The sequence below is a fragment of the Apostichopus japonicus genome, chromosome 16, assembly GCF_037975245.1.
Source record: "Apostichopus japonicus isolate 1M-3 chromosome 16, ASM3797524v1, whole genome shotgun sequence".
Lineage (NCBI taxonomy): Eukaryota > Metazoa > Echinodermata > Holothuroidea > Aspidochirotida > Stichopodidae > Apostichopus > Apostichopus japonicus.
In genome coordinates, this window is record NC_092576.1 from 172,907 (window position 1) to 185,510 (window position 12,604).

The 12,604-nt window shown below is 38.6% G+C and overlaps 1 protein-coding gene and 1 long non-coding RNA gene across 3 annotated transcripts in view; one reads left to right on the top strand and one right to left on the bottom strand.

The window, feature by feature from the left end:
- The window catches only part of LOC139983339 (alpha-2,8-sialyltransferase 8B-like), a 47,370-nt gene extending 45,415 nt beyond the window's left edge, over positions 1–1,955 (top strand). For both annotated transcript variants that reach the window (XM_071996857.1, XM_071996860.1), the window contains exon 3: positions 3–1,955. In XM_071996857.1, coding sequence (XP_071852958.1) covers positions 3–264 — 262 coding nt within the window. In that variant the 3' untranslated portion in view covers positions 265–1,955. The remainder of the gene's footprint in view (positions 1–2) is intronic.
- A 6,924-nt stretch (positions 1,956–8,879) lies between these two features.
- On the bottom strand, positions 8,880–10,942 carry LOC139983016 (uncharacterized). The gene is made up of 2 exons (XR_011798474.1): positions 10,781–10,942; positions 8,880–9,360 (listed from the first exon to the last, which is right to left on the bottom strand). It is a non-coding gene; the product is annotated as an uncharacterized lncRNA (long non-coding RNA).
- Positions 10,943–12,604: the final 1,662 nt, after the last annotated feature.

Here is a 12,604-nt window from a genome sequence, read left to right on the forward strand (position 1 = left end):
AGAAGATGGAAAATGGAGGCTTACCCTTCGTCTGGACTTATAATGCTGATGGCTGCTGAAACCTTTTGTGAAGAAATTACTCTATATGGATTTTATCCGTATGAAAAGAACCCACAGGGCGCACCAGTGTTACATCATTACTATGATCCGAGACTAGTCAAGTTTAGCACCCCTGTCCATAACTTTGACAACGAACATAAATTTCTTCAATCCCTTCATAAGAAAGGAACCATCAGACTTGTCATAGATCCTTGCGAATCATGAAATAATTATTCCGAGATTTTAAAATCTACCATGGAATATCAAAATAAATAAAAACCATTTTGCCTAATTTGTAATAATTGTATATATTATTATTCACTTCTACATAATTGTTCCCTTTGTAACATAAGTTCTTAACGTGAAAAACCTTATAAACTTATTCCATGTATACAGTGGCATACAGTTTATGTGTAACAGGAAACTATAATCATGCGGACATTTTGCGGTATTTAATTAATAAACTCGGCACCAAATTGAGATACATTACAGTTCTCATGATTGTAAATTTAAGTTTATACGACTAAGTTAACATGAAAAACATAATAATGCTACTGTATTCAATCAAATATGCTCCATTTAGAGAATGGCTGGATCTCGAGTGAGACACAAACATTAAATAAAGTGAACAATTTGAAGTATACAGCCAATTTATATATATATATATATATATGTATATATATATATATATATACATATATATATATATATATATATATATATATATATAAATGAAAATCGTAATGAGTTGGAAAATCAAGAACAGTGAACAAACTTTCAGCCTCCACCGGGATTCGAACCACGGGCCTCCCGCTCTGTACGCGGACACCCTAACCACTAGGCTATGGACGCTGATTGTATGTCCAGAGGTTCGAAACCGGTAAGGAAGATCGTAATTCCACTGTAGGCGTTTGTCACCTGTATCGAACAATACTAGTTCTGTTTTTGGTGACATATTTTGCCTTACTCTAGAGATCAAACATGATGCTAACCAACTCGAAAATCATTTGTGATTCCTAAAGCCGGATCTCGAAAGAGATACTTTGAACAGACTTTATGTTAATGCAATATATATATATATATATATATATATATATATATATATATATATATATATATATATCTTGGCAAAATATAATCAGTTAATTTATGTGGATGGTACCCAGGACCACTAAATCTGTAGTGAGCTGTAACTACAAAAAGTCTCGCCCTATTGGCTAAGATCATGTGCAGTGATTCCGTGATACACATTTGACGTAATGTCATCATGAGCACACGTTCACTGTCTCAATGTAAGGGGAGTGAGACTGCGACTGGATCAGATAAATCTACCTTGGGGCGACATTTCACAAACAGTATCTCTTGGATAGTCGACTCGGCCTATTGTTCAGCTGATGTGCATTGATAAGAGACATATATTACACAGACGATCGTTCATCTCTTGGATAGTCGTCTCGGCATATTTCTCAGGTGATGTATATTGATTAGATACATATAGTACATAGACGATCGTTCTTGGATAGTCTCCTCGATCTTTTTGCTCAGGTGATGTATATTGATAAGATACAAATAGTACACAGACGATCGTTCTTGGATAGTCTCCTCGATCTTTTTGCTCAGGTGATGTTTATTGATAAGATACATATATTACACCAACGATCGTTCATCACCTTTAAGCCGAAACCACATGTTGCATTTATTCTCTTTCAAGCGGACTTGTGGTAGCGATACCTCTCGTACCGTAAGACCGTCATGTTCACACAGTTACAGATGCAATATCAGGGGACTGCTGATGAGCGTGGTTGATTTAAAAAAAAAAAAAACATTTATTGTTATGGTGGTGTGTGCCCAGGCTCTTCCTTGGGAGACTCTTTAAAAAAAATGATCTCTTGGATATACTAGGGCTGCGTGAATAACTACAGTATACACTGTAGACTTGTTGAATAGCCCCAGAATTAGTGATCTTAATTAAATAAAAGTGCTTCAAGTGCAAAACTTAATATCATTGTTCAAAACCAAGAAGCTTTCATTGGACAAATGTTGTTAATTTTTTTAATGTCAAATTATGTAAAAAAGGTATTGGTTTTATAACATTATTGATTTCTTTTTTTACAAATGATAAAAATAAGAAAAATATAATATTTCAAATGTTATAATTTCTGAAGATGTATATATAGCTTTTGTCTGTATTTTATAACTAGTTGTGGGTACTGTGAAATAAAAGTACTGATAATTATAACCTTTGTTTCAAACTAACGGATCCGTCTTGTCGAAATTGTTCTTTTTGTGTCAGAGGTTGATCACATTGGAGATCCTGCTGCGGTTATCTGTAAGACGACCGGAACATTGGTAAGATATTAATTTACGATAATTTACGATAATTTTACGATATTATATTATTATTATTAAGTGGTTTCCAACAATATGCTGGTACTACTTAGTCTACAAACCACGGAAATCGCATACAATACTATCGATGTACCGTAATACCGTGCTATGTTAACGCAAGATGTTTACCGTAACGTTGTGCTATGTAAAGCCCACGAAGTTATACATAGTCGTATCATTCCCTTGAATGGTTTCGAGCCAGGTCGTTCGCATATAGCTTATTTTCGGGACTACTTAAATGTAGTTTGTTCTAGAATAACGCGAAGAGTGACAACCGTGTTTGTTCTTTGGAGATTTATTTGTACATTTAACCTCAATCGATATATTAAGGTCTGGTTAATCCCTGATTTTGGCACATTTTATGTTGATTGAACTTAATGTTATCTCATCCTTATACGTAGTGTACTGTGGATGAGTTATTGTACTCTGTCAAACAGAAAATTTGTAACAAAATCGTTGCCCACCTTGTACCCCTTGAGGCGCTGCACTGACGCTTGGTCCATTGCTCTGCTTTAATTGATGGGCAGCACAGGGTGACACAACGAGATGAGGATGGACCATTTTTGAGGTGGGGGTGCAGGCCCTCGCATGTGTGAGCAAAAGTGAAACGGTAAAATAGTTGAAAGTGGTGTACCCATGGGGAAGTAATGTAGTGACTATATTGTTTGAATACATATTTGAATACATTTTTATTTAATCTTAAATTTTCAAATTATTATCAACCAAAAATCTTCCAAGCCAAATAAAGCTGTTCCTATGAACATGTTTTAGCCATTTTAATTTTCTCACAAATGTCCTCACCACCACCTTTCCTATCCACAGTACATATAACCTTAAAGTATATCTGGGCATAATGAACCAAATATGTGGACTGATTCCTCGTTTGAATACACAGATAAAAAAGCACACGCCATGAGTACAGGGATATTTTGTAAAAACAAAAGTGGTTTCACATTCAAAGTTACCGTTCAACTTTTTGGGTAATAACAAATTATGGATAAAACTTCACATAACATAACATTTTGTTATTAGATAGACATAGGCTCTGCTGTCGTTATAATTATTTAATACCTTATTGTGACAGTTTGTCTATGATATCACACATTAGGACGTCACATAAACACTGTCCCCTTAAGGTGAACTTCACTTATAGGGGGACATCACTTAAATTCACTCGACTTTATTAGCATATCGAACCCGAGTAGTATTTTCCCTTGTGATTTAATAGAAAACTGTTTGAATAAAGCAGGTCTTAATGGAAACGAATCTACATATATACTGTGGATTAAACTTGTACAAACGCTACATTAATTTTTGGTAATCAGTGGCGGATCCAGGATTTCGCCGAAGGGGGGGCCCAGATGGGAAATGCCTAATCGTCGTCCTGGGGAGGGGTCTACGGGGAGTGGGTGCCCCCCTCCCCTTTGGAAAATTTCACAAAATATGGAGGTCCTCGGTGCAATCTGGTGCTACTTTTCGTGAAAGTTTGGAGTAAAATTTATTTCCAATAAATCATGTTTTCATGGTTTGCCGGGCATATATTTGCAATTTCGATCAATGAGCTGGGATTTACGTCTTTGGGGAGTAGGTCGTGATGTAAACTACTACCAGGCTACCCCAGGCCATTTCATCTTGGATGCCCCCTTCCAGATGGAGACTATTGATGCAGTCAGAGTGCCCCTCTCACCTTCACTTTATCAGAATGATGGTGTACTCTTTTTGCAAATTAATTTTACAAAAAATTACACGCACAGTGGCGTAGCTAGGATATTTTGAGTGGGGGCTATGGGGGCTGTTCTTTCTTGTGGGGGGGGGGGGGGCCGGAGGTTACTATCTAAGCGGAGCGCCACCTTGGTTGGCGCGGAGCGTACAGAGAAAATATGAGATTTCAGCAACCCCCAGATCGCAGGAGATGGCACTTGTGAGGCAAAATAACAACCAAAAAGATGTGCAACTTTGGTGACAGAAATGCAAAAAAAGTTTTTTATCTTTCATTCTGACTGGCCTTGCAAACTCAGCAGACTTTTAACTTGAGGGAAGTTGGCATCATTTGTCGTTTCCAGCTGTCAAGGCCTTTCTCCCAACTCAAACCCCTGTGGGCTACCGGTAGATTTGCAGGATGTGCCCACATGTGGACTTAAATAGCATTAGAGGAAGGGGATGGAAGACTAACACGCATCGATGTTTCGGAAATGGTCCACATTGGTGACTCGGTGCTTATTAGGCCATTTATTGGGTTTCTTGATGCAGCTGTCATCAGAATCTGGCTTTTTGTGCCAATCGATGACCGATAACATGTATTGGCATGTAAATTTCTTCTTCATATATCTAGCAACACTCTAAAAACAAATGAGTGGATTTCATTCCATTGGAGTGATCACTCGGCGCACTTCAAATTAAGAGTGAAATTTAACTCTATTGGAGTTAACCCTCACTCCTAATATGAGTGAATATAGCTCTATTAGGAGTTAACATTTACTCCAATGGAGTGGAAATTCACTCTTATACCGGAATGTGCTCAGTGATCACTCCCATGGAGTGAAATTCACCTATGTTTTTATCAGTACAGTACAGTGCATATCATCATAGACGTACTTACGTACGTATTACCTACGTTCGTATATCAGACGCACTCGATACCCACGATACGATACGGTCCTGGAGAAACTATTTCCACTCATCCTTTTTTAAGGCGATACAGTAGTGAGTATTGAACAGGCACAGCCGCATGTTTGCAGGAATTTCAGAATTCTCAATATTTTATATCTCTACCAGTAGTGAAAATCATGTTTCGACAGTTTCTTGGGCATAAAAAAGTTGTTTTGTGGAATATTCAATGACATATCAGGGGCGGATGCAGGATTTGTGACAGGGGGTTCTGACTGGTCCAGCCCCGCCTGAACGTAAGACTATCTAAGCGGAGCGCCATCATCGGTTGGCGCGGAGCGTACAAGAAAATTTTTGGCTTTACAAACCCCCCAGATGGCGGGAAACGGCACTTCCCGAGTATTCTAAGCAGCATTTACCTAGCCTGAAAATATGGATCTCATGTCTGCAATTTCTCAATTGATGAGAAAAAAACAATCTATGAAATATGGTATTACATATCAGATGAATTGAGATGATACAAAAATCATAATGCCTTTAGCCCCCAATCCCCTCCCGTTCCGTCACCACTGTTTGATGCAGGGCCGGAACCAGGATTCTGGAAGGGTGAGGGGTTTGCTCATGAAAAATTCGTTAGCGCATCCTAGCAGCCTACCGCTCTGTAACCTCACCGCCCAAAAAAATTCGAACACCACCTCAATTTTGAAACTTTTCGGTCTGAAAATTGAGATCGTTAGGCATTTTTAGCACCTGTAGCACGCGTGCACACTATAGTTCATTTGACGGAAAAGACACACCTGGATGACTTGTGAAGATAACCGCTTTTCTGACGTCCTACATGTTTAAAATTGGCGTTTAATTTAATTATTTTTTCTCTCTCTTTTTTCTCTCTTTTTTTTTCTCTCTTTTTTTTGGGCCAAGAGCAGGGGGTCCGGACCCCCCCCCCCCCGGATCCGCGCCTGCATATATTCATTTGACTCGAGGCAATATATGAAAACCTGATACCTCGGCTCAGTACAAACGGAGCCATTCTTTTGATAGATTGTTGCGCTAGGTGGAAGCACTGGACATATTTTCAGCAGATATCGATATCGCGCAGCACAACAAGGTTCGTGGTATATGGCGCAATCGTCGCATCGACCATTGCCATGCCATGCTGTGTGACCATTCTCATGATTACTACAGATATTGTATTTTCTTATTCTGCCAGATGCAGACGAGATAATTGTGTAACTCTATTTCCCAAATTATTGAACAAAAAATATAAGTGAATCGCACTTATTTTTATTTTTTTACAACATTTTTTTTTTACCCCATTCCCAGTGGGGGCCAGTGGGGGGCCAACCTATTTCATAGGGCCTCGGCCCCCAGTAGCTACGCCACTGATCACGCATGGGGTCCTTTCCCTCGAACGCGGTAAAAAAAATCAGGATTTTCAAAAAGGGGGGCCCGGGCCCCCCTGGATCCGCCCCTGATACATAACCGTTCATGTTTAAAGAGTCCCGTATAAAGTCATCTTCCGTTTTTAGCCATGTCTCAGTGACAGCACAAATATCAATGCTATTATCAATCACGTGATCTTTAAATGTTTCAAGTTTGTTTCTGATAGATCTGGGATTTACATAACCAATAGTGAAAGAATGTCGGGTGCTCACCGGTAGGTTATTAGTCTTAGTAGAAATTTCAACCAAATTTGATGCATTTACCCCAGAACAGCTATCCCAAAATCTTGTTTTATGCTGTCCGCCTCGCTTGCCTCTTCTTGTGGGGGACATTGTATTTCAAAATTCCCAAATCTTTCAGATAGTCATAAGCAGTGGGATTTAGTCGCTGAACCGGAGAAACGGAACAATAGGTGTTCAGCCGAAAAAGTTCTTTAGCTGTGTACTGTATAATGGTAGAGTTGTTACTATGACAACACATAGTGCTAGGGTAACAATTTACAAAAACAGCAGATAACGATAAAAGCATGCAAGACAGCAAATTCAGCATAATCTGGACAGTTCCGCGAGACACAGAATCCGATAGAAAAAGATGTCTCCAAAAATATATGCAAAAACAAAGCAGAATGTCAAACGAGACAACCACAGGTAAATCAATAATATAAAGTTATCCACAACTTAAAAGTTTGAGTAAAAGTTGAATCGTAAAAGAGACAAAATGGAGCAAAATTGGAGCAAAATCATAGAGCAAAAGTAGGATGCAGCCTCACACGGCGCAACGTTGCTCAAGCAATGTGTGGATATCAATACATCTACTTTAATGCAAATCTGTTTTGCTACCCTTTTCCAAGGTCGATATTGTGTTAACTTTATAGACATCTCAGGAATATGACTATGTAAGGAGAAATGTTTTTTCTCGGTTACAAAAATATGAGACCATACAGTATACTTCCTGCACGTCATACAACAATGAACATCATTTGACCTTATCGGTAAAACCAGGGAGGGTCTAAACACACCTCCCTGGTAATACAAGGCTGCACTGGAGTAAATACAGCTGCATGTTCTTAAGGTACCTGGATAACCGTCGAGCATTTGTACACTGTCCTAGTAAATTTTTGCTGGTACAGTCTGAAACAATAAACTGACATGACTTTTCTGTCCACAATGTTCCATCTAGGGATGCATCGGATCCAAATTTTTGGATCCGGCCGGAACTGGATTTTGCCGGATAGTACATGAAATCCGGCCGGATAAAATCCGGCCGGAACCGGATTTTTCCATTACACAAACGAAAATCATTAAAAGAAGTAGAAGTATGATAGTTGTATTATTTTGGTTGATCTTTAGAAACAGACCATTGAGAAAATTAAAGTAAACATATTCAACCTAATTTTTCCTCACTTTGAATGTTTTTATTAATTTTTGGAAATAGTTTACAACTTAACATCGATTTAAGTTAATACCAACACCTTTTTAAGGAATAATTCAGGCCAGATTTTGAAAAAGATCCGGCCAGATTTTGAAAAAAGATCCGGCCGGATTTTGAAAAATATCCAGCCGGAACCGGAAGCGGATAATTGCTCACTATCCGGCCGGATAGTCCGGCAGGACCGGATATCCGGTGCATCCATAGTTCCATCTTAAAATTTGCATGTAAAGCAATGGTTTTACATGAAACATTTGAACAGATAATAACCAACTAACTTATTAATAGCTAAACAAATAGCAATCAACACTTTCGGAGATAAAAGAGAAGAAGGAAAGAAGGAATTCGGCTACTTACGAGAGAAGAACCAGTAGCCTCAGGTTTTATGTTCTGTGCTCTAGCAACTATTCAGCTCTATGTTTATGGCTGTTTCTTGAATCATTTCTCTGCAGACGTCCATGTATTCCCCCAAACTAAATTCTAAGCCATGAGATCTAAAACTTAAGGAGGTTTGGGAGCATCAGTGGGTCTGGGAAGTGTTATTTCCGGCGATCTGGGAGGTATATTTGCCAAAAAGTGTATTGTACGCTACGCTTAGATACTATCAGAGAACAGACACGTGTCCCCACCATTATCCCAAGACTGATCTGTGCCAATGCAAAGTCTAACCAAAGGATTAATAAAGAAACAAACATTGATATCAAAGATGAGACATAGATAATGCATTGACATGATCATTAACCCTCTCAAAAAAATAATGCGCTTGTTTGGATTGTTTAAAGCTAGCCTTAAAGTCGTGCAAAAGTTTCTACCCATAAAAATGTTGCTCAAATTATATATTAATAATGAAACATATTGCTTCAGTGGATATTGCTGTAAATATCACAAACAGTGGGAAAGAATACAGGCCTACTGTTCAAGCGTGGGGAGGGGTGGGGGAGGGTGGTAGGTAAGGGAGGGGGTGTGGGAGGTAAGGGGGGTTGGGGAATATCAAAAATTAATTTACTTTAATGCAATTAAAAGTAAAATGATCAATATATAAAAACTGCTTATGATCAAATCGACCTGTGTCGACAGTTCGACTTTTAACTTTTTTGTCCAATAATGTATTCTCATCTCCACGAGAGATATATACAGCAGCTGCGATACCACTAATATACTACTGACTGTCTTGGTCTTCCGATCCGAGGCAAGCAGAAGACCGCAAACCATGAATGTACCGGCTAGGATGATCTTTGTAAACTCTCCTATGTAATATGGGAAATTGAGGGCTCCCTGCTCTTGGGGACTTCTGTTCAGCTGGAAGGCAGTGATACAAAAGAAAACAGTGAGTAGTGCACATCCGTACTGATACATCCACGCCAGACGGTATCGCCTCTCCAACCTCTCTACGCTGCGACTAGCGATGATGATGTACATCCCGACCGTGGCAGCATCTCTGACGACCATACGAACCTGGAACGAAAAGAAATTGAAGAAAAGTGTTACTTTTGCATATTTAATTTGTTTGGCTTATAGTACTGTAATTAAATCTAAAAAAAAATCAGATAATAACAGAATTCATAACTTTCAAAAGGATACGTTGTTGACCGTCCATGTTCCCCATCATCAGTGTCACTTCTCTGACCATTGGGCATGACAATGATTGTATCCTCAGAGAACAATTGAGGACGTTAAATTTTTAGCCAAACACTTACGGACATCAGACTCATATACATATTATACAAGCATATTGTAGTGGACCCAATAGTCTACTGTACATGGCAAAACCCCAATGCATGGTGTACACTAAAAGTGTTAACAAGCAAGCTACCGTTGGCCATAAAGTGATCAATGAACTAATGGACAATGGTTACACACAGTATATTCCACTGTCTTCAGCCACAGGTGGGTGAGGTAAATGGATTCTACTGTAAAACATTCAATACAGTTCAAACCAGGAGAGCAATTCATCCTCAACTATTAGAAGAAAAAGGGGGAAAGCAGGTACTGTAGGAGGGAGGAGGAGAGGGAGGGTATTGAGTAGGGATAGGAGAGGGAGATGGGACACCTAAACATGGCTAACTTGTCTGAAAGGTACAGGTCATACTGATGTTATCACAGAGTTAACAAATAAAAACACCACACCAATATTTTGATGGAAAGTGGAGACATGATGGAATGATGTCAGTAAGTACTGTATATATATGGGCGCAAAAACAAACCAAGTGAAGTAAACTTCAACACTACATCGCTGGAGTGAATGACAGACTCAGACACAAACGCAACCGATGGGTCTACCCATGATTTAGAGAAAGCTGTCATAAAAACATTTACCCAAACAGGTAAGAGATGGTTTAAATTGGTTCCATAATTTGGAGATATGTTGATGTTCCTTAACACTCTTGGCTGATGGCTTCAAGAGCAAGTCTTAATATGACGACCTCCAGCCCCCTTATACTTCAGTTATTTTGTTCTGTATTAATTGAGATGGATATTTTTGCTCATCTTGAATTTAACGAATTGTTCAGAGCTCTCAACAAGCCTTTATGATGGCATTGGTGTTAGAGTCCACAATTAAATTCTAAACAAAGAACAAAAAGAATGGAAAAGACGTTAAATGGGTTCAGACTCTATTGGCGCTATGACATCCAAGATGTACAGAGTGAACGCCTCCAAACATGTGACTGTAAACTACAGTATCTCCCAAACAGAGTGACATATATTTTTTCTAGATGATTGAGGGAGTTTTGTATCACACAGATCACAAGGTACAGTATATAGAGATGAATTTTGGGGTTGTGCCTCGAACTGTTAAATACTCCTAAATTTAAAGTTCCACAATAGATTGGTCAATATACCAACTAACTAGTTCCAATAAGTTGCAATAACTCACCTTCAACCACGGATCGACCGGAGCCATAACTGAATGAGAAATGACGGAAAATGAAGCCGAGAAACCAGCAGCCAATAGAGCAAATAGAGATTTCTGGTCGCCGAATGACAACATTGTCCCAGCGAAAAACATAGCGAATATGTACACGTAGACATAGAGTCCAGGCAGTAGCTCTTAACTGTTAGAAAGGGGCAAAAAAGGATGAAAATTAATGTTTAAAAAATTAATAAAAAACAACAAACTACAGTATATATTAACCAAGTACAGGCACACTGACATTAGATCATTTACAGTTTACTGTACAAATCCAATGGCCAGGTCTGCAAATTTAAGGGATGTACAGTAGTACTATGAAATATATGATACACAATTTCTGGGATCTATTCTCCAGCAACAGCAATTTATGAGAATTTTTTCAAACTTTAAGACTGATAACATATAATTTTCGTAGCAAGACGTAGACAATCCCTATGAATCAAGACAAACATGATACCCATACACTGTATGTATGGGAATCTTACAGATTAGATTTGCACAACCTCAATCCAGGAATTCATCTCATGATTTATTGCCAAGCTATTTAATACTACCATATCTAATCATATATTTTGGATACTTTGCAGGTTTTTGGTAAATTTGCTTATCCCCAAGCAAAGAAACAATGAGAGATGAGAGTTACAAACCATCTCTTAATTGCTTACAGAACTTCTAAGGCACGGTAGACCAATAGACAATTTTGACAAATTTTTGGTAACAAATATAACTTAATTTGATAGGTTTTATATGTATGCATTTACCCAAATCAAGCTGTACCAAGAGTTATTCAAAGTTTTATACCTCAAAAACTGCCAGCCACCTAGATTTGTTTTCCTAATTTATGATGGTTAATCAGTTCCAGCAAAGGATTCCAGTCCATGTGAGGTTACAGGAAACTGTTTGAGGCTACTGCATCTGTCATATTTTAAAACATAGACATAACCTGTCCTTACTCAAATTCCTCATTGCTGTGTATGCACAAGGGTTTGTCACCGGTCTGCATGCAATTGACAGACCTGGATAGTGCCCTACTGTATATATAGCACAGATAACATGTACAAATTAATATCCACACAGCTTGGTAAAGCCATCTCACACTCCCTCCTCACACCTCATTTGCATTTTACTTACACCAAATACAGCTTGGTAAAGCCATCTCACACTCCCTCCTCACACCTCATTTTCATATATTACTTATACCAAACACAGCTTGGTAAAGCCATCTCACACTCCCTCCTCACACCTCATTTTCATATATTACTTATACCAAACACAGCTTGGTAAAGCCATCTCACACTCCCTCCTCAACCTCATTTTCATATGTTACTTATACCAAACACAGCTTGGTAAAGCCATCTCACACTCCCTCCTCACACCTCATTTGTATTTTACTTACACCAAATACAGCTTGATAAAGCCATCTCCCACTCCCTCCTCACATCTCATTTGCATTTTACTTACACCAAATACAGCTTGGTAAAGCCATCTCACACTCCCTCCTCACACCTCATTTTCATATATTACTTATACCAAACACAGCTTGGTAAAGCCATCTCACACTCCCTCCTCACACCTCATTTTCATATATTACTTATACCAAACACAGCTTGGTAAAGCCATCTCACACTCCCTCCTCAACCTCATTTTCATATATTACTTATACCAAACACAGCTTGGTAAAGCCATCTCACACTCCCTCCTCACACCTCATTTGTATTTTACTTACACCAAATACAGCTTGATAAAGCCATCTCCCACTCCCTCCTCACATCTCATTTGCATATTACT